This window comes from Xiphias gladius, chromosome 12 (genome assembly GCF_016859285.1).
Source record: "Xiphias gladius isolate SHS-SW01 ecotype Sanya breed wild chromosome 12, ASM1685928v1, whole genome shotgun sequence".
In the NCBI taxonomy this organism is placed as follows: Eukaryota; Metazoa; Chordata; class Actinopteri; order Istiophoriformes; family Xiphiidae; genus Xiphias; species Xiphias gladius.
The window spans coordinates 300,993-325,024 of record NC_053411.1 but is presented as its reverse complement, the minus strand read 5'-3'; the positions used below and the strand labels follow the sequence as shown (position 1 = coordinate 325,024).

At 39.8% G+C, this 24,032-nt stretch overlaps 1 protein-coding gene across 1 annotated transcript in view; it reads left to right on the top strand.

The window, feature by feature from the left end:
* Positions 1–24,032, top strand: part of cd99l2 (CD99 molecule-like 2) — a 47,628-nt gene that overhangs the window by 8,901 nt on the left and 14,695 nt on the right. The window contains exon 2 of the mRNA XM_040141248.1: positions 11,162–11,224. Coding sequence (XP_039997182.1) covers positions 11,162–11,224 — 63 coding nt within the window. The remainder of the gene's footprint in view (positions 1–11,161; positions 11,225–24,032) is intronic.

Sequence of the window (24,032 nt, the reverse complement as noted above, 5' to 3'; positions counted from 1 at the left end):
ATCTAGTAACCAGACGGCACTCTTACAGATCCTAGATCTGATACGACAGAAGGAACAGATCATGTGATCAAACCACGGTGATACCATCCAATGACAGCGTATAGCGTAAACGTGCCAATTTAAAAAAAAGCAGTTTCAATAATGTCTAGTATTGTTCGTTTGGTTTGGCATGTGCAAAACTGCAGCTACAACAAGCAATGGGAAGCATAAAACGCGTGGGTTAAGCCCGTCAGCTATGACTCGACCAAAGCCTTCTTTACTTTTTGCTGTCGGAAATTCTCAATTGGCCATGGAGGTGAGAATGACCTGACTCAGCATGCAAAAGAACGCCACACTAGATATAGATGCAAGCAATATCAGTGCATTCTTTGTGACATCTACTGCAAAAAATGACAAAACCGCGGTGAATGAAGCCTTGTTTATGTACCATACGGTTAAACACTGCCTCAGCTACAACAGCAAGGAATACCTTGTTAAGCTCAGCGGTGCTTTGTTTGATGACTCAAATCTTGTAAAGAAAATGCACTTGGGAAGGAACAAAAGCTGAGATGATTACAATTAATGTTTTGGGACCAGAGACTGTGTGGGATATTTTGGATGATCCGTTCCAGACCAAAGGTGAGCCTATGAATTTTTCAGCTGCCAGTGATGCTTCAAACAAGGAAATAAAAAAATGTTTCCAGCATGCGTGAGATATTTCTCTGTGTCTGATGGAGTTCAGTGCAAGTTACTGGACTTTTATGAAAATGCCTTCTATGTACCAGTTATTGAGCAGTGCCAGTAATTGCATTCTGAAAGCTAATTGCCCAGCTCATATAGCTCATAACACCTGCAATCACACTGTCAGTGGATATTGAGTGAATTGTTTTAAAGATCTACAGCCACTTCTCAGTATCTGCTTCCCAAAGACAGGAACTGCATGCATTTGTTGGCACTAAGTGGCGTTAACTTCTGCGTCATGTTTGTACACGATGGCTCTCTCTTCATCCAGCTGTCGATCGTAACCTGCAAAGCTGGCCAGCTCTTACTTCATACTTCAGGTCCCTTGGGGAGACCTGTCCTGTTGCCCTGAAGAGCATTTTTGAGGACGAAGAAAAAACTGTAGCTGCTGAGATTTTTACAAGGAAGTCTGAAAGTTCAAAATGAAGATGCTTCAGTGGAAACAGGACAGGTTTTTTGAATACCAAACCAAGCAGCTGATGAACAAACAAGTGTCAGCAGCAGGGCTTTGTGAAGTTCGATGACTGTCATTGCAGACATTGACAAGTGGTTTGATTTCTCACCAGAGAATGTAATGGTGAAACTGAAACTGACCAGCCTCTATGAGGAACTCTCCTTCAGTGAGTCCATCAAATGATGGAGACAGTCATTATGGACCAACTCTATTAAGAGGTTTGTGCTAGCTGGGAGGAAATACATAAAGCTGTACAGGATATCACAAAATCTAGCAGTGAAAAGTGGGTGGCAGTTTTCCAACATAGGGAAGGCCAATTTGAGCTACATGTTCAGAATTGTCTCATTTGTACTCTGTGCCAGGCTCAAATGCCTTTGTAGAGAGGATTTTCTCTGTGATGACCATTAAATGGTCTGACTCTAGAAACCGGTGAAGCAAGAGCTGATCAAAAATGAACTTCAAATATCTGTGAACTGTTACTTGTCATACAAAGACTTCTCGCTGGCTGTGCAAAAGGACAAAGGACTGCTTGAATGAGTAAGAAGCAGCAATTAATATCCATGGAAAAAGTAGACTTGGTGACCCATGCCCCTCTTTTTCTCTTTTGCATTTGAATTTTTTATTTTATTTTATTCATTTTTTGCTTTGAAGGTCCAAATTGTGATTTCATTAATCATTTACTTAGAGGTTTATTCACATAATTTTGCATGAAGGTGCACTTTTAGTAAAGTTATAGACTAAATGGAATATAGGCTACACCTTTTTTGCCTTTCCAGTTGAATATGAATATACACTGTATGTATAAACAACACCGTACCCACACCGCCGTGGCAGCGTGCACCAGACAACACCTTTTTGTCCCTTATTTGGTAGTGAGAAAGTTGGCAACCTGTAAACTAATGCTAGCTAGCTAACACTTATTAGCTTAGCTCTCAACACTTAAATGTAACAGTAGTGTCCCTCCAGCCCACAGGAAATCGTGTTAATTTAAGGGCTGTCTGTCATGGCTGCCATCAGCTTGTTCCAATTGGGGAAGAAGATTATTTAGCAACACAAGGGTAGTGTAATAAGTCTCATCTGTCAGTGAAAAACAAGATGTAATGTGTCATGCAGTAAATAATGCAGTGTGCCCCTGGAATGACTTTTATTGTCTCTACCTTTAATGTCAGATTCAGAATTGTTGAATGCTCTCTCTGGTGGATGATTGAAATCAGAATTTTAGAGACTAAGGTCACCTCATTTGGCTTCTATGTGAAAAATAATTTCTTATCAGACAAAGCTGGAAAAACCTCGAAGAATAGATGGAGCCAAAATTGCTACCCAAGGACATGTAACTTAAATTCACTTTTCAACCATCTCCATAGATCTCATTCTACAACATCAGCAATGAACACTGTGACATTTAAGCCTATTTACCAGAGAGGGGCATCAACAATTTTCAATAAGATGGGCAAACATATTTGTAAAAAGAAAAACAAAAGTAAAAATGTATAACCCCTTTTCAAATAATTTTTGTGATATCTTTTTTAGTATTCACTTAATAGTCATGTAAAGACAGAATAAGGAGACTTCTTAATTTGATGATCTTTTTATTTTTTTACTTTCCCAAGGCACACTAAGGCTTCATAATCATTTCCTGAATTGCAGGGGTTTATGATTACAAAAAAATACTTTCAGTCCTCTCTTCAGTACCCTGAAGAGAGGACCTTTGTTTCCAGAGCAGCCACTGATTTGAGCTCGGGAATGATGTTGGCCTCCCGTCTTCGTCAAAATTGGTCGGTCTTTCTGTCTGTAAGCTTGCCAAACTCTGAGTCCAGCTTACACAGAGGAGAACAAAAACACATTCTGAACAATTAACCTACCAATTTTACCACTAATATTAAAGAATTAATTCAGGGAAATTAAAAGTTAAGCTGAATCGATCAATCAGTTCAATCAACTACAGAGAAAAATATCTGGCTAGATGTTCAACTTTCCAACAGCTAGATTCTAACTTTGTCTGCTCTTTGCTGGGCATGTCATGTACAGTGGGTTTACCAAAGCTTGTTTGCTTAAAACGCCTGCCTGTTGCTGGAAACAGTTTTGCTGAAAGCAGAGTTTCCTACAGATTGGGGTGATTTTTTTTCTGTGGGTTTGTTATATAGTGAGTTGGATGAAAGGATTGTGTACAATGTGAAAAGTGATGCTCATGGTAATAAAACCACGGTGAATAATGACCCAACTCTGAAAATAAATTTCAAAACATTCATCAGATGATCACAAACATGACATCAAATGAATAATAATGTTACTCTGTGTATAATGGATGTGGAAGTACTGTTTGTTTACGTTTCATTCACCATAGTACTTTATAAGCGAACACATTTGAGTGGAGCAGGACTAAATAAGCCAGAACCAGCGAACCAAGCAACCTCCTAGACTTGGCATGTCGAAATAACCATGGGTACTTGAATATTTCGGCAGTAGTGGGGAGTCCTTGGTAATCCATGCTTTGCGACGGGTGTATGTTTTCTCGTTGCCTGACTTGATATATGAAAGGTTGTCAGCTGAGGGTTGCAACCTTTTGATCAGGGTGACCCACTTATTTGTGCTGCTGGCATGGCCATCCTCTGTGGTATCAGGCCTTTCAGCTCAACCAAAATTATTGGCCACTTTTCGCTTACTATAAGGCCTCTGCCTTTGCTCAAGATTCCATCTAAGGTTGCACAGTTTATTCTCTAGGAATCCACAGCAAGAGACTTGATCATAGTAATGCTTCTGAGGAAGAAAGGAGATATCAGTGAACAACACTTTCCAGTTCACCTTAGTGGTATGTGGGTCGTAGTGCTAATTTTGACATTTTCTCTTTTCAAATAAGATTTCATCTAACTGATTTTAACAATTAGGTCTCGTAAGATGCAACAACATTAGCAATCCAAAGCAATCTAACTTGTGCAATATGAGTCAATCATTACGTGAGAAGAAAATAGAAACTCTTCACAAGCAAAAAGGTCCTTGTACAATAGCCCTGCAATAAATCCTACCTTTATAATGTTTAGTATTCTCATGTCTGTGCCAGAAAGGTGTTGATTTTATTTTGTAATTTTGTAGACCTTAGTGGTAGTGTTGTACTAGATTGTGTAAATACAGGAAGTGTTTATAATATGTGGTACACTACCATTAAAATAAATTTGTAGAGAAAATGTTTTGAGCCTCTTGCACACAAAGTACTAGACAGCTAACTACTTCCAAGCAAACTTCATTTTAGCCCAAAATAATCTTCTACATTATATGCTGTGCATTTTAATAACCAGTTGATATTGAAAATAGACTGCATTTAGCTATCATGAACCCATTCAAAATCGACAAGTCGTGTGTGTGTTAACATGGATAGCATGTTCAATACACCAAAACAAACAAACTTGTTTTAAGCAAAAGTTTGGCCAGTTTAGCTGACTGGGCTGCTGACTTTAAGTGAGACTAAATCCCCATCCGCTAGCAATGTAGCAATGTCCTATTGTTGTGAGATGCTAATAGATAATGTTACACCAATGCCTTTAGTAGCTGGTTCAATATGGCTCTAAAAGTAAAGTAACGTTATTTAATTTCTTAATGTTATGTCACTTCAGTTTCTGTGTGGTGTGCTTTAAGATGTCTGTTCAGGTTTTGTGGTTATATATCGTTATATTGCGGTGTTGTATTTGAAGTGAGTCCAAATGTCAATCCGTTTGGTGCTGTCATGTTCTTTTCCCTTCACTGTATGTTATCTGATCATAGCTAGGTTCAGTCTACCACAGTTGACAGTGCGCTGCCTGTGTGCAGAGTCACCAGAATGATTGGAGCGCGGGAAAAAAGACTTTTTGTAATACAGAGATTTTGGTAAATTATTTGTTATTTAAAGTGCATTCTAGTCTCAGTTTTTTTCATTAACAATATTACATGTTGATAAAATCACAGTTAGTGTTTAATGACGTTGGTGCCGTCTTATCATCATCTTGTCTTGAAAAAGAAAGTTAGTTGATGAACATTTTTAGTCATAGTTTTAGTCATCGTTAATGAAATTAACACTAGTGAGTCACAGGCTACCAGATCTGACATTTGGTAAGCAATTTTAATCGACACAGAATAAGGGCCATTGTTTGAGGCAATGGAACAACAACAATATAATATGCTTTAGAGCAATAAGACTCACCCTAAAAAATAATCATGAGTTAAATGTTATCAAGAAATACAAGATATATGATTCTCTTCACTGATTAAACATTCACCGACGGTACTGCACTGCTCTAATGACCTCAGATATCCTGAAGGACAGTAAATTCAGCGATGTATTCTGGCGCCTTACAGCGTAATACCTTACACTAATTAAAATAATTTTAAAATTAATTCTAAAACAAACTGGGAGCCAGTATAATGATAATAAAATCAAAGTAAGGTGAGTGCAGCGTTTGTTTGTTCAGAAGCTTAGCAAAAGAGTTTTACACTAAATTAGATTAAATAGGAGGAGCATGGAATTTACATTATTACAATAGTATTTCTACTTACAAATTGTTCCCTTTGTCCTGCCACTCGGACACTCAGGGATGGGAAGGTGGTGATGATGCTTTTTGCTACAGCCAGCTTCTCTGCACTGAGAGGGTAACTGGTAAATAGTACAAAACACTGCCACTTCCTCATACAGTGACACAGGTAAGAAAGTAACAATCTCTGGCTGTGATGTTGGACATTACCTGAACGGTGATCCGGCTTACCCCATGCAGAATTGCCTCATGAAGCCCTTTTTGGACAGGCCCCTGAACAACTCAACTACAATTAGAGGCTGAGCAGGGCATGATCGGTTGTGGAAATGACTTTCGGGAGATTAAAAGGACGATGGAGGTGCCTCCTAAAAAGAAATGCCTGCAGGCCTTAGCTGAGCAAGAAAATGGTGCTTATTGCTGTGTTCTTCATTTCTGAGGAACATTGTGACAATTTTTAGGGGGAGCACCCAAGACAGGCATGTCAACATTCAGCCTCCTATTCAGGCATTACTTTAGCATGGTAATCCAGAAGGGGCTGACATTAGAGCTGCCTTGATTGAGTACTTTAACAGAGGGGATGAGTGATCTTTTTTCTCCTACTCCAACACTGCCAAAATTTGGTCCTGTTTTTGTGTTCAAAGGCATCTAAACTGTCATAACTTGTATGATGTTTCTCTGTTGATTAACCATACTGAAGAAGAAGCAGTACATTTAAAAAAATCGGTTTATTTAGAAAGACAATATAAAAACATTATGTACAAAATACAACAGTCACAAAAAATGTAAAGTGTGGAGTGCAGTGCAGGAAAAGTGTGCAATATAAAACCTTCCAATAAAAAACAAAAAGGCAGCAAAGCATCATTCCTTGCTATGCTCCAAGAACCTCTCGTCTGCCCATTCCAGATATTGACCACTACATGTTATACAGTGTCCGCCTTTTGTGAAGCCAAATGTTAAGAGACGTTGGTAGTCAGCCAATTCCTGTGTTAGAAAGTAGCATATTAACATTAGCTATTGTTACCAAGATTATGGTAGCTGGCTAACTAGCTAGCTGTTGGTCAGCCAACATTACCCAAGCAAGCATAGCTTTTAATTTCTCACATCAACGAACTTTGAACTTAATGTTAACATTGCAAACGTAACGTTGACATGAGATCACATAAACATAATACTGATGTGAGAAATTAGTAGCTATGCTTGCTTGGGAAATGTTAGCTGATCAACAGCTAGCAGGCCAGCTAGCTAGACAACTCTATCAACAACAACAAAAACCATACTGCGATATTCGCTCATTAAACAGCTAAGAAATACATAGCTGGATAGCAACAAGGCGAAAGACTTGAAAAATAGAGCCTGCCAGTTTCTGTGGAACCTAGTAGGTTCTGTGGAATCCATCTGTTTGTCCATCTCTCCACCTGTCCCATTCTCGTGAACTCCGGAACACCTTGAGGGAATTTCTTCAAATTTGGTACAAACGTTTCAGCTGGACTCGAGGATGAACTGAAGGATGAACCACAGTACAAGGAGACAGTTTGTCTCCTCCACGGACCACTGCTGCTTCGATTTCGCGTCCATGGCCCAATTTTTTTATTCTGCTTAGGTAGGCTATACGATACACTAACTCTGTTTTTTTTTAAATGGAAGGCAAAGAGTTTTGGTTGGTTTTGTTGGTCATGATAACTCTACCTCAGCCCCTGACGTAATTGGTTTTTGGTGTTAGACCAGGCTCTGAACCAACCCTGGAACTGCCTTGGTGGAAAAGGGGTATGTAAGGATACCTGTCGTCTCATACTCCTTGAGAGTTTGTGGGGTTTTCCTCTGAGGTAATGACTGTAGGGGCTGACTGTGTTCTTCTGTGTTAGTAGTAAGATGTGTAGAGGGAACAATAGACACTTCATCTTACTGTGGTAATTTTCAAGGTCATGACAGCCAGTACTTTCTACTTTTTAACATTCATTCACAATACCCAATTGACATTTATCGCTTACAGAAAGCAATTGTTTTTCGACTCTTGACTTTTTCTGTCTACAGTGCACCATGCTTTCGCCATCCAAGGAAAAAAATATCGCCTACAGTGTGAGTGGGTTTGGTTTTTGATTGACATTTTAGGTGCAAGTATGAGATCTAAGAGATCTTTGGCACGGTCAAGCATATAGAATTTTTTTTTTACAAGTCTCTTTCTCATTTTTCAAAACTGGTTACCAGGACTTTGATTCCAGGCTGTCAAATGTGTGCTGAAAAGAAGGAAATACATACCCTAACATTATAACAAATGATTATACAACTGATCATAACAACTGCAGCCTAAGTTTGTGCCTCACACAGCGCTGCTGGTAACGTTAAGAAGTCTGATAAGCGATGGCAGAGAGGCGACTAACGCTACTAAGTCATTATTCATTTTCTGTGGTAGTAAACACAACACGTGGGCCCGACGATACCTAACTGTAAAAACACACACGTGGGTGGGACACGATACCTAACTGTTCTTAATTCAGAGGTTTATAAGATATTCAGGGCTAATGATGGTTACATTAACATGTTATACAGCAGGGCTACAGATACATACTGACACTCTCCCGCAGTTACACACTCACCAAAGTGCCTCTCTGAATCGCTAGCTCAGCTACAACACAGGTTCCACACAGAAACTTTTACCCAGGCCCATGAATGTGCTTCTAGTAAAGCCTAACATTAATTGTTAATAATAACCAGGTTTCATGACGACTTTACCGAACTGAGCGACTGATTTGCTGTAGCTTACTGTTCCAAATTGAATTTTACCTGGTGTAATTTTGGTAAAAAGTATGGCAGAAATCATAATGATCATCATGGATTTTCTTAGAAACCTGATTAAGATGGATTAAGGTGGATTATACACAATGCCGAATTTACCTTAACACTTGACAATTTGATGATGCCTCCAGCTTCATGTTCCGTATTATGATTTCAGTAACAGTTAAGGCGAAAACAAAACTACCAAATATTAGAGCGAACTTTGGTTGCCCCCTGGGTGTGGCACCGCAACATTAAAGTGCCATAGGAATATTGGTTACTGGGTTTAGCTAAGGTAATAATTACCTCAAGACCTTTGCCTGGGCCACACTGCCTATCTTGCGTGTGCATGATAGCTACCTCGCTGAACTGATGTTGCTTGCATGCGTGTGTCCAAACTACCGGTGTGTCTGCTGCGGCGCTGCTACTGCCAGACCTATCTTTCTACATTGAGTTTGCCTTTGATAATGGCCAGTAGTAATGATAATCATCCATCGTTGATGAGTGGTCTGAAGTGTGAAGAGTTGTAATCAGAGTTCTCAGAGCAGGACCGGGAGAGAGAGAGACAGAGCGCACTGGAAAAATACTGCACTTCACATGTTAAATTATTGACTTAATATAATTATAGCCTACACTGGGTTTCTGCTATGACTATGTAGTACACATGTGGCCTCCCCTTTCTCCTTTAATAAAATTGGAGTATGTTCAGAGGCATTTTTTTATTTATTTTTTTAATAAATGGAGAGCAGGGAGGTGGTCATGTAGATGGTGGGCTTAAAAAGCTCAGGACTTTGACTCCAGAGCCTGAGCATTGCACCTGGACTCCTGTCTTGTGGTTAGGTAACAAAAGCCTTTTGGTTAAGGATAGGGAAAGATTGTAGTTTCATTTAATTGTTAATAAAAACATCATGTCTTGTGCAGACTTTTTCTGAATTAAACCAGAACATGATCTTTCCCTAACCTTAAGTAAGTGCTGCCAGTGCCTAATCATAACCATAAAAAGAATAATAATTCTATAATCACCATGAGTGGATATTGTACTGCAAGATGGGATATTTTGGTGGAAAACAAATGTAGTTTGTTGTTAATGAACTGATTTTTATGATTTGCCAGATACATGTGGCTAAGGAGGTAGAGCGGGTCGTCCACTAACCGGAAGGTTCCATCCCCGGCTCCTCCAGTCTGCATGTCGAAGTGTCCTTGGGCAAGATACTGAACCCCAAATTACCCCGATGTATCATCAGTGTGTGTGTGTGTGTGTGTGTGTGTGTGTGTGTAGAAAGCGCAGTATGTATAGAAAGAGTGCTGTATGAAAGTCTGTGTGAATGACTTCATGTGGCAGTATTGTAAAGCGCTTTAAGTGATCGATAAGACTAGAAAAGCACTATATAAGTGTAGTCCATATAAGTGCAGTCTATACGTTCATTAATAACTTAACATTAATAATTGACCTTGATTGCAAATAGGGTGGTGGAGGTCACCAGTTCTACAGATCTGTTTCATAATAGTGCTTTTACTGTAAACACAGCACAGTATTATTTAGATATTTTTATTTATATTTTTTAATTTTGCATCTGCAAAGTTGTCACATTAAGTGAGAACATTATCTGCCACGATTGACTTTTGATTGCATTTAGCTGGTTGGAAGGTGTTACTTTCAAACCCTTGTTGAAAGTGCGGCCTGTGATTGACACATTTGCCAATACCTATGTTGAAGCAGAAATACATTTTGTATTAAATTTAATTAAAAAAAAATCTTTTCTTGTTTTTCATGAGCAGTTTGTTTTTGTGTTCATTGTGTAAGTTTTATTGTTTTCCTTTTAATTAACAATGTCAATTTACTTATTTTCTGATGTTTTTGTTTGGTATGCTCTGTATTTTCTTGTTTCATAAACACTACATGACTTAAAATGAAACGTTTTTAAAATTTTCTAATTATTTTATGTAGATGTCAGAAAGACTGGTAGCCATGTTTGGCAACTAAAGGGGCTCTGAATAAAAAATAAAGTGCACATTTCCATGATGCAGGAAATGGTATGGTATGGAATATGGTGAACAACACAACAAAATATATTTATAAAGTCAAACTTTTTTATGAAATCATTTGTGTCTTTATCCAATCAAGATAAAATTTCAGAGCTATCGTGTATTTATCAGTTAATTTTAAACTACAGTTACAACACTAAAGTTTCATTTCTGTTAGTTACATCCCTCAAATATAAGGTTAGAAATGGATAAAAATGCAGTTAAAACACTCTGAATGTTAAAGTTCCTTCCTTCACTGCAGCTGGATGTTGAAACGTGGATATAGTCACACTCCACTTGACCATATGCACACACACACACACACACACACACACACACACACACACACACACACACACACACACACACACACTCAGTTTGTCTCTGCTTTTGTGGTTTTTCTTGTAAAGGATCTCTAGAACTGCAGCTCAGACAACAAACAAAGAGGATTTATTCACTGCTGCTCAGTTTGGTGCCGGGGCTAGGAGTAACACCTGCAGGGCTGGTCTCTAAAATGGTCATACCTCTACAAATTATACAAAACTTTAAATAAAGGGAATACTTTCATCTTAAAGACATTCATCCAGCACGTGTTAAATTCTTTTAGGGTTTATGTGTCAGATTGAGCGTAACATGTCTGCTTCCTCTGTTCCTCTCCTCTGTCTGTCACTCTGTCCTCTCTGGACTGTAGTCCTGAATCAGGATCCCCTTAACCTTGCTGATGCTCTGGGTGGTGACGATGATGGTAAACCATGTAAGTACAATGGAACCCCACTCACCTGTTTAAATGTTAGGGTCCTCTTTGTGTTTGAAAAAACAACCTGAGTCACTTTTACCTAAAAGTCATGACGGTAATCTTGGGTCAGCCCCGTAACTTTGAACACTTTGAACATGGCACATGTCTGAGCTCCCTCTGAGAGAGTGAGAGAGAGAGATGCTGGCCCCTGCTTCTCATTGTAACCCTACTAAGTAATTTTCACATCAATTTATTGCTGCCTGTTTACAATACCCAGTAGTGCTCAAGCACTGAATGACAGAATGTCCCAGAAGCTGGGACTCTTATTTAATTCCTACAAGCTCACATTCTGTATGTAAAGGGTTTTTGCTAGATATTAATTTATTTATCCACATAACTGACATGAATGAACATTGCAAACACAATATCACTAAAATGTTAAGTAATTACAAATCTTGACCATTTAATACTTTTGTATTTGTTTTTAGCCAAAGCCAGAGAAGAATGAAGCTAATTAATTTGAAAAACAGAGATGTCCATATTAAAGAACCAACTGTATAAAAAGTCAGTACACCCTTCATTAGTAAGATTCCGTTCTTTGATTTTTAAAAAATATTATGTATGTCCACCTTTATTTGTGATGACAGAATCAATCCTTCTGGGCAAGGAAGATACCAGTCTTGCACAAATCTCTTGAGAGATGCTCTGCCATGCCTCAGATGATCCTTTTCAGCTGCTCTTAGCTGCAGGATTTTTGTTATGCCTCTGCGCCGGCGATAGCTGTGGACGGAGGCATCATGTTTTCGGGTTGTCTGTCCATCCTTCCATCCTTCCTATTCTTGTGAATGCAGTATCTTAGGAACACCTCGAGGGAATTTCCTCAAATTTGGCACAAATGTTCACTTGGACTCAAGGATGAACTGATTAGATTTTGGTGCTCAATGGTCAAGGTCACTGTGACCTCTTTTCCGTCTCATCCTTGTGAATGTGATACATCAGGAACGCCTTCATTACGTCTGGTACAAATATCCACTTGGACTCAAGGATGAACTAATCAGAATTCGTTGGTCAAAGGTCAAGGTCACTTTGACCTCACAAAACACGTTTTTGGCCATAACTCAAGAATTCATATGCTAATTATGATAAAATACACTTAATGCCTTTATTAAATTCCTTCAAAGTCCTCACTATATATATGAATCTGGACAGACACGGATGTAAACTGCAACTTTACCGGTTGGTAGAGGCATACAGCTGTGAGGCGGTAATTCTAGTTGCTCTTCCTTCTGCTTTAAAATACTCCAAAGGTGTTCTATTGGTTTCAAGTCAGGGGACACTGTTAGAGTGGTCATAATTTTGACTTTTTTCTTTTTTCAAAACTTGTGTGATTTTTGCTGTGTGTTTGGGATCATTGTCATGCCGGAAAATAGGTCTCTCTCCTCTAGTCATTCAATACTTAGGTATATAAACTTGCATTCATAGTGCCCTCATCAGCCCTACACCTTTTGAACTCATGCAGCGCCATCAGCACACTCCCACCTCCATGTTTCATGGTTGGCACTGTGCAGTCACTGTGGTAGTCCCTCCAGGTCCACACCAAACATGCTGGACCCCATCTGTTCCACACTAATTTATTTTGGTTTCATCTGACCAAAGAATGTGTTGCCAGTATCAACCTTCTCTTCAAGTTCTGGTTTCTTACTTGTTCAGGTAGTTCCTGACCAAGTGAAGTTATGTTATATTAGATACAACCCAGATACAACCCAATTTGAGGAAGCTGTGGTGTTCACAGGTTCTTTTATAATGTTGTTCATGCAACTTGGTTAAATTGGATATCACAGGGGTATTCACTTTTGTTGCATTTTAATTATACATAAAATCAAATGCCCTACACTTCAACTTAAAAATTACACAATTATTGGAAGATGGTACAGTTTTGAATCATTTAATATTTTTGCGTTATTGCACAAAGGTGTCCTCACTTTTGTTCTTTACTGTATAATTAGAAACTGCCAGTCAGATTATTACTGTGGTTGTACAAGGGTCTTATTTTTTTTCTAGTTGCACCACAATATTTTTTACAGGCTACACCACAAGGCGTCTGCCAACACAACAATATAGCCAACCACATTGCTTTGTTGTATTAGACAACCTGCTTAATCTCACCCTCCATTCCAGAGACAACAGTGGAGGACCCCTGTGTAGAGCAGTTTATTTCTTCCCTAGCATGGAGCTCAACACCTGGCTACCCTGAATTCTTCAGGAGGTTGAATTTCAGTGTGTGGAGGAAAGAGATAGACTTTCTGCTCAATAACATGTATGATGCGCCAACCCCATCCAAAGGGCCATTGTTAAGATGTTTGCTTTTAAACTTCCACACGCAAACCAGCCTTGCCTTTCAGAGCAAAGCAGCCCTAGAAAAGTTGACAAAATCCCTTAGAGAGCAAAATGCATGTCTCCTCCACAAAATTAAGGCAACTAATAACATCTAACATCTTGCCCCACCTTAGTCGTTCAGGGAATATGATTCCCTTTAATCCGATTCACACTACTCCTTCAATGAAAGGTTAACTCCCTCTCCACTCAGAAGATTGGAGCAATTCCCAACAGACCCTAAGTCCTTGGGAAAGAAGCCGCTACCTCAACCTCCACTGAGAGACAGAGGTATCATCTACCTGACGTCACCCGCTCTCTGAAAAAGACATTGAGGAGATATGTAGTTAATCGTCTAGTAGAAATTCGGCCCCATGTTCTCCTCAGCCACTGATGCATGACACATTCATCTGTGTTCATCCCTCCGAAGGGGGGACTTGAACGTTGCAGGACTGTTCAGCCTCCCCTCCACCCTACCATGAGAGTGATGACAGCTGTTCAGCCCCTGCCTCTCAACCAGAGAGAACTGTAGCACATGATGCAGATGCCCATAGTAATGCTAACTTAGTCTCGCCTTCATCGGAAAGGACCTCACAGTGCCCCTGCCTTGAAGTGCTTTTAGCTAAAGACATCATTTTGCACCAGACAAGTGTGAGCACTACATCGACAATTACTTCAGGGTACTAGACAACAACCTAATAGACTTGCCCTATGCAATCCAAAGTTAAACTTGTGTAGAAGACCAGCTCTAAAGCTGGGTTTATATAATCACTGCCTCCCAGTGTCTTCCCTTCCACTGCTGATGAGACCATATCAATGTTTGCAGCCCTCCAAATTAAACATTCTCACCATGATCATCAGAGATTACTACAAACATTTGCAGCATGTGTACTTTCAGGGCAAGAATGCACCAGGCTTAGAAGAAAGCTCCAAACTCAAGTCCTTGTTCTTGTGGACCTTTCATGTGTGTGTATGCACTCATGGTGTACTTATGACATGTCAAGGTAAACCCTCAGTGCACGAGAATCCACGAGATAAGGAAGATGACACAAACGGCTTGGGAAACTGCTGTCACTTCCAAAGCAAGTGGGAAAACAACTGAGCCTGCCAGCTCAAACACCGAAGTGTCACATAGATCTACTGCCTCAAAATATCACCCTCACAACAGCCCAAAGAGGAGTGAAAAAATGCTTCATGGAATCATGAACATGGCGTAACTGCCATGTCCACCACCTGCATCAAGGTAGTATTTTGTTTGTAAGATCACTATTGCAGAACACTCCAGAAATGGCCTGATCATTCTAGGTGCCACACTCTCTGCATCGAGAAAAAGGAATTATTTATTTTATACTATACCATCATTATCTAAATATAGTTTTTGTAACTGGATGACTGTTGCTTAGCCAAAATAGATAAAAACAAATGCCCTGTTGGTTAATGAACTGACAAATGAAGTCTTTCAACTATGGACTATACATGTATATTTATGCTCTCAGCATAACATGGTTAGTGAAATCCTGAGACCAGAGAGAGGACTGTAGGGCCTCCTGCGTCTCCACAGATGAATTTGTTCATTGTGGGATTTAAAGTGAACTGAACTTTCCAGAATTCCTAAGGCCTCCTGAGGCCCCCTATACATGAACTCTGCTCATGCAACAGCCAGCTACCATTGGTCACTGTGTGGCCTATTGGCCATGATGTCACCATGTCAACAAAACCCCACTCCCCCTGTGGTCACCTCTGTCCTTCCCTGGACTGGTAACGTTAAGCGGGCCTAGCATAGCATAGCCCGTCAATGCACGTGACTGTCTAACTTTGTTTAGAAACACACCTGGCCATCTTGGATTTTTCTTCGTTTAAGCCATGTAGTCTCAGGCAAGCACAATTTTGTTTTTGTCTGTTTACACACACACACACACACACACACACACACACACACACACACACACACACACACACACACACACACACACACACACACACACACACATTTGTTAGATTAAATATTGTGTGTTTTTTACTTTTGTTATCTTTTAAATAAATGCTTTTGAATATACCTGCTGGTCTATTTAATGTTGCACAAGAGTGAATGTTGCCAACGTCTACTCTGCTGAACTCCAAATCCTTCAACTTTGTCTATTGATAGGGTAATTTTGGTTGTAGTTATTAAGTTAATTATTAATCAGAGTTCCAAATTCATAGTTAGTATATTTTGAGACTGAATCAGTGAATTGGCTATCCTTTATTTTTTTAAGGTAGGTACTTCGAGGTGGATTTAATATAAATTAAATCCTAATACTAATGTAATTATTATTTCTGATAACCAAAATTGAAAAGCTCCTGCACTTACAAACACCCTACAGAGAATATGTTAGTTTCTAGTTTGCCCTCTCTCTCTGCACGTTTTACCTTGCTGCTGCTACAGTCTTTATGTTAATCTGACAGCATTCATTTCAGACTTGTGTTTAATTGAAAGTGTGACAGAAATGTTACAGGTCCTGACTTTTACATAAATTTGAAATAGTGTGCAGACACCATTTCAGGAGGAGAAGTTTTTTTTTTTTTTTTTTTGCAATTTTGGGGATCACAGGCTCTGGTGCAAACCAGGTGTAACAAGGCACTGCTAAGCGCAATGTGGAAGGCAGACTTAATACATTATTAGTAGGAGAAATGCAGAATAAGCAGGTTGATTCAGGCAAACCTAAGTGATGACCAATCACATGAGCCCCTCCCCTTTAAAAGCAACAAGGGAGGGAGAGTGCAAACAGTTAGGCTACAGGCAAATTAATTAAAACTCTGCAGTTCTTCTCCTCCTTTGTATATTTGAAAACACTAATTTATGTCTTTAAAGTACAGTAAACATCAACGAGTGTCTTTACAAAATATCCTCATATCTTTAAACAAAGACAAAACAGGGTTTGGAGATTTGCTAATTACTATTTAGAAAAATGCACAAGGTGGGTTAATATTAAATCCCATTGTTTCATCAAATGAAACCGGTGTGAGGGTGTGCCTATGCCATGAAATTGGTTCTGAGCAGACGGAAGAACCAGTTAACATAATCTACTGAAATTATGAAGGGTGCTTCTTCCTCCGCATGCACTGTTGGTGCCTTTTTAATTATTTATTTTTATCATTTATAACCACTTGCAAGTAGGCTAACAGATCGGTTCAGGTTGAGCGTTTTCGGTCTGGGGTGGTTAAAGGTTTGCTATTTTGACCCCTGCAGCATTCTGTTGCATTATGCTAAGATTAAAAAATGACTTCACATTTGTGAACTTGTTTTAAAAATATTCTCACTAACATCTTTTTAGGACGGATCATTTTTTGGCATTACTATTATATGGATATGCTTCTGTGAGTAAAAGCCAAAACATGACTGCAAACGGCAAAACTTAAAAATTCATATTAATAATCCCTTTCAGGTGACAGAAAAATATTTTATCTCTGAGTCTAAAATGGGTCTCAGGACTTATTCTAAGGACAGCTGCATTACCCCATATGACTTCTCTGATAAACTTGGATTCTTTCAGCAAAAGCTTTCCAGTTCAAAGTTTAGAAAAGACACAGAACATTATTTACTTCTAGAGCCTGATAATTCCTTTCGCCGTGTCTGAGATTTAAATAATTAATGAAGTCATGCTGCTGGGCCATCCATGTGTAAAATTACACACAGCCCCTCTCTAAATTCAAAGAGATAATTTCTGCTGTTGTGTACGGTGATCGAGAGAGCTCAATGCATCATCAGTCATCCCTCCATTGCATCCCACCACTGTCCCCCTCAGAAAAATTTTAACAAGATACAAAAAATAAATAAATTATATATATATATATATATATATATATAATATTTTGATCATTTGTATTTTTCATATATTATTTATTCACGCTGTAAAAACATATGTCTTGGCTCAACGAAAATTAACACAATAGTTTGTGTTAAACTTTTTGAGTTATGGCAACTTCTGGTGAAATTATGTTGAAACAACTAAATACATTAAGTAAGGTGAATGGCCTTTTCCTCTGCATTCAAAAGTATTATTGATTGTAATGTACTTAATAATTAGTAGCACAAGATTTTAAGTTAATTACTAATTTAAATGGTTTCAACTCTTTTCTTAATCGATTTCTCAAATAAAGTTATGTGCTATGTGCTTGGTTGGTATTACTTAACTTAAAATAATTTCAAGGTGGTTCAACTTAAAAACGTAAGTTCCCCTGCTGCCTTAAAAATATGAGTTAACAGAATTTAAGTTGTATCATTAATTAGTTAAGAGTTGCTTTAGAAGAATTCAAAATTTAGAACCAACTGAGGTAAGTTAATTGAACTTGAGAAAACAAGTTGAGTAAACTTAAGATATTAAGTAAAATTAACGACTGGTCTGTCATGCTGACAAATGTTTCAGACAGATTTGCTTTCCTTTTACATTTACTCAGTTTGAAGATTCATTTTCTTGATTTTACATGAAGAACATACAGCTGCAGCTGTTGGACACACTGGAGACACACTGGAGACACACTTCGACGTTGTTTGTACAAAGATGCATGGCTGCTCCAGGTGACTGTTACATAAGCAGTGTATTAAGGACTGAATTCAATTGTAGCCTCCATCATGGTTTGCATTTTTTTCACTAGTTTTAGAAGAAACTGGCAGAAATACAGACACACAGCAAGTTTCCATCATGAATGTTTTATTCAAATAAAACAGAGGAGTTTCTGGAGAGTTTTAACTCTCGAACAATGCATGCTGGAAAGTCTGCTAATATGCTGATGATTTGTCTTTAGAAAGTTAATGTAATGAGTTGAGTGAACTCTCAGCTGTACATTCATTCCACTCATCTTTACAAGTCAAAAGACTTAAATTCAGAGGAATTCATGTTTATATGTTATGAAGTGATTGAAAATTAAAACTAGAAATTTTAAGAGGAATTAATTTAAAATTAATAAAACTCTATATTTACTTATATATTAATTGGAAAAGATACAAAAATTTTTAATTGACAACCTGTGAAAGATCAAGTTGATACATTAGTTTTTCCTCTGTTGTTCATCCATCCATCCATCCATCTGTCCATTTTCTATGGCTTATCCGGAGTAGGGTCTAATTGGCAGCAGGTTAAACAAGGTAGTCCAGATGTCCCTCTCCCTGGCAATGCTTTCCAATTTTCCAGCCAGATGAGATATGTAGTCTCTCCGCCATGTACTGGGTCTACCGCGGGGCCTCCTACCAGTTGGATGTGCCTGGAAAACCTCAAACAGAACAGGCTCAGGAGGCATCTTAAATAAGATGCCTGAACAACCTCAACTGGCTCCTTTCAATGTGGGGGAGCAGTGGCTCTACTCCTGGCTCCCTCCGGATTTCCGAGCCCCTTACCATATCTGTGAGGGTGAGCCAAGCCACCTTACTTTCGCAATCTCATTCTTTTGGTCACTGCCCAGAACTCATGACCATAGGTGAGGGTTGAAATTTTAGATTGATTGGTAAATCAAAAGCTTTGCCTTCCGGCTCAGCTCCCTCTTCACCACAGGTCTGGTCTGATAATTTGCATTACTGCTTATGCTTTACCAATCCGCCTCTCCATCTCACGCCTCACTTTACCCTTTCATGTGAACAAGACCCCAAGATACTTAATCTCCGCCACTTGAGGCAGCAACTTTCTCCCAACCCAAAAGGAACAATCCACCCTTTTCTGGCAAAAAATCATGGCCTTGGGCTCAGAGGTGATGACTCTCATCCCAGCCGCTTCATAATCAGCTGCAACCCGTCCCAGTGCATACTGGAGGTCCCGGTCTGGTGAAGTCAGCAGAACCAAGTTGTCTCCAAAAAGAAGTCCCTAAACCGGACACAGACGGTCCCCACAGTGTCTTGAGATCCTATCAATGAAAATCACAAATAGGATGGGTGATGAGGGAAAACCGTGGTGGAGGCTAACAGCAACTGGAAACGTGTTTGACTTCTTGCCACGAATATGAACACACTCTATGGTCATGTAAGGACTAGATGGTGTGTTCTAAAGGCCCCGGTTCAACGGTCCGTCTGAGCCTTCTTTTCAGCACCCTGATATAAGCTTCCTGGGGAGGTTGAGCAGTGTGATACCCCGTGTATTGGAGCACAGCCTCTGGTCACCCTTTTTAAATATGGAAATCACTATCCCAGTCTGCCAGTCCACAAACCATGTCCCTTCATTGAAGAGGCATTGAAGAGATGTGTCAACTACGACGACCCAGGGATGTCTAAAGACTTCAGCATCTCAGGGTGACTCTCAACCTGCTGTTTGCGTTTTGACTACCTCTGTGACCTCTGCCAGAGATATAGGTGAGTCTTCCCCCGAGTCTTTGAACTCTGTATCCTCCTCAGAGGACATTTTGACCAGGTTCAGGAGTTCCTCAAAGTGTTCCTTCCACTGCGAGACAATATCCCCAGACAGAGTTCTCCTCCCTTGATGAGCATAGCATGGGCCAAGCCCTGCTTTCCCTTCCTGAGTTGTCTGATGGTTTGCCTCCCTAACCACTGGTGTCCACCAGTGGGTTCTTGGGTTGCTGCCACAACAGGCACGTATGATCTTCTGATCACAACTCTGAACAGCCGCCTCCACAAAGGAGGCTCTGAACTTGGCCTACTCAGATTCCATGTCCCCGACCTCCTCAAAGATGCACGAGAAGTTCTTCAGGAGGTGTGAACTTCTCGTGCAACCAGCCTCACTGACAGGGTCCTCAGCCAGGCGTTCCCATGCCACCCTCACTACACGTTTGGGTTTACCAGGTGTGTCCAGTAGCCTCCCCCACCATCTGATCCAATTCGCCACCAGGTGGGAATCATTTGACAGCTCTGCTCATTTCTTACCCGAGTGTCAAAGACATATGGCCTCATATTTCATGATACAACCACAAATTCGGTCATCGATCCACCCTCCGCTCAAACATGATGTTTTTTATGGCCAATCCATGATGAGCACGGAACTCCAATAACAAAACACCACATGGGTTCAGATCAGTAATTTGCCGTTCCCCCAAATTACCCCCTTCCAGGTTTTTCCATTATTGCCCACCTGGGCATTGAAGTCCCCCAGGAGAACTATAGAGTCCCCAGGTGGTGCTTCTTCCAGGACCCCACCCAGAGACTCCCTGAAGGCCGAATAGTCCGAGACTCTGGTGCATAAGCACAAACATCAGTCAGAGGCTTCCTCCCAGCAACTTGCAGTCACATGGAAGCGACCCTGTTGTTCTCCGGGGACAACTCACGGGAGCAATCAGCCGGGGGCTCATTAGTATCCCCACTGCTGCTCAATGCCTTACCCCCTGGACAACTCCTTCCTCTGTTGTTTTATTTGCATTTGGAATTCCACTGTTTGAATTTTCTCTCAGCAATTTCATTAAGTTGACCCTTGTAAATGAAACAAAATGTTAGACAGTTAACCTCACTGCAAGCATTCCACAAGCTTATGAACATCATGAAATACAGGCAATACAAATACAGCAATACAGCTGTCCTGGATCTTCACAAAAACCTACAACTTTTTCTCTACTGTTTTATTTAATTATTTAATATTTTACACTTTGAATCTCCATATCTTAAAAACTCTGATGGGGCTGCATCTTCATAAAATACTGTACTTGAGACTCAGCATTTTATTAGCTAAAGCCTTTAAAATATTTTAAAAGTACATCAAGTACATTTTGGTTTGTTGGGATAGCTTGAATTCAGATCATATACGTTCACGGAGTACTTTTATTAGAAACACTATACTAATCCTGGGTGTGGCTTATCTTTGCTCTCAAAACAAACTCTATTCCTCATGGTATGGTTTCAACAAAATGCTGAGAACACTCCTTTGAGATTCTGGTCCACGATAGATTCTTTGCATCACATAATTTCTGCAGATTTGTCAGCTGCACATTCAGCTGTTATACCACATCCTGGATTCAGGTCTGGTGACTAGGGAGATCACTGAAGTACACAACGCATTGTAATTGCGTTGTGTAACGCATTGTTCATGAAAACCAGTTTGAGATGACTTTTGCTTTGTCGGTGCATTATCATGCTTTGTGGCAGTAAAGGAAAGCACATGGTCAGCAACAATACTCAGATAGGCTGTGCCATCCAAACAATGATTGATTGGTATTAATGAGCCCGAAGTGTGCCAGAAAACATTCCCCACACCATTACACCACCACCATCAGCCTGGAATGTTGACACAAGGAAAGTTGGACCATGTATTCATGCTGTCGATGCCAAATTCTGACCCTATCATCTGCATACCTCAGCAGAAATCAAGATTCATCACACCACGGTACGTTTTTGCAGTCTTCAACTGTCCAGCCCATGCCCATTGCCCATGCCCATTGCAGCCATCAGATTTCTGTTCTTGGCCGACAGCAGTGGAATCTGAAGTGCACATCTGTTTTTGTAACACATTTGCCTGAATGTTCAATCTGTTTTGCATTGTGAGATGCTTTTCTGCTCACCACAGTTGAAAATAGTGGTTATTTGAGTTACTGTAGCCTTTCTTTCAGCTCGAACCAGAGAATGGCCAGACTGGTTCTCTTTTGAGAATGGCCAGACTGGTTGGCGTTTCCGTATGCAGAACTGCAACTCACTTGGTTTTTTTGTTTTTCGTACCATTCTTGCTAAACTCTGGAGACTGTTGTGTCTAAAAATCCCTGGAAATCAGCAGTTTCAGAAATACTCAAACCAGCTGGTCTGCCACAGTCAAAGTCACTGAGATCACAGTTTTCCCCATAATGATGTTTTATGTGAACATTAACTGAAGCTCCTGACCTGCATCTGCATGATTTTATGCATTGCACTGCTGCCACATGATTAGCTGCTTGGATAATTGCATGAACAAGCACGTATAGAGGTTTTCCTAGTTTTTAATGAGTGTATAATGCCCAAAAACAAAACACAACACCTTGGGATATTGATTCCCTCCAAGACTGTGGTTTCTCTCAACCTCAGTGGTTTCCCTCTTTGAGTCAGTTAGGTAGGCCAGTCACCAGCGATTGCACCTATCATCACTTTCCTCTCAAGGGCTCTCTCAGACTCTTTCATTAACTTGTGGAACAAATTTAAGATAGGTTAGAGTGATAATATAGAAATGTAAATAGACAAAATAATTGTTATTGTTTCACAAACATAATTCAACTTAATTATTGTACTTTAAGTAGTATGTCCATAAGTTGCTGCAATGCATCTGCTCCCATGCATGAGACATACAGAAGAAGGCACACTCTGAAATCTTTCACCAAATGTGTTAATCTTATTTGTTTTGGGAGTTAACTGGGAGGGAAGGCTGCACTAACTGTGGTTTCAGAAAGTATTCAGGCCCTTTCCCTTTTAAACAGATTATTGTGTTGTATATTGAACTTTACATGGATAAAACTGCAATTTTTGCAAATAACTTTACACTCAATAACCCATAATGACAAAGAAAAATCATGTAATTTTTTGCAGTTCTCTTTTGCAATTTTGTAAAATTTTAATAATCAAATTATAAAAAAAATTAATGATTAAAAATCAAAAAACTGTAATGTCTCATTTACAAAAGTATTCAGACCCTTTTGATGCAGGTGCATCCTGTTTGCTTTAATTATCCTTGAGATGTGCCTAGAACTTGATTGGAGTCCACCTGTGGCAATTTAGTTGATTGGAAATAGTTTAGAAAGGCACACACCTGTGTATATAAAGACCCACAATGCATACTGCATATCCGGACAAAAATCAAGCCATGAAGGGCAAGGTACTCTCTGTAGTAATTGAGGTGAGGAATAGATCAAGCCAAGCGTATAAAACCATCTTTAAAGCTTTGAGTGTTCCCAGGAACACAGTCTCCTCAATAATTGTTAAATGAAAGATGTCTGGGGCCATCAGGACTCTTCTTAGAAACTGAGTAACGTGAGAAACTGAGTAAGCAGGCAAGAAGGGCCTTAGTCAAGGAGGTGACCATGAACACAACAGTCACTCTAACAGCGCTTAATTAGTCTTCTGCAGAGATAGGAGAACCAGCTGTAACGATGACCATCTCAGCAGCCCTCCATCGATTAGGCCTTTATAGTAGAATGGCTAGATGAAAGCAACTAAGTAAAGGCATATGACCCAATTGCAGTTTGCCAAATGGCAATTAAGGGACTCTGGATGCATGAAGAAAAAGATTCTCTGTGCGGATGAGAAAAAAAACCCTTTGGGCAGAAATCAAAAATCTATTTCTGGCGAACACCATCATGCTATGGGGGTCCTCCTCCGCAGCAGGATCTGGTCAGAATTGAGAGGATGAATGCAACCAAATACAGACAGGGTCTTGAAGAAATCCTGCTCCAGAGTCTATGTGACCTGAGCCTGGGGGGATGGTTCAGCTTTCAGTACAACAATTATCCAAAGCATAACGCTAAGAAGATGCTAGAGTGGCTTCGGGACAAGTGTCATCCTCAGTAAACCTGTCTGGGATACCGGATT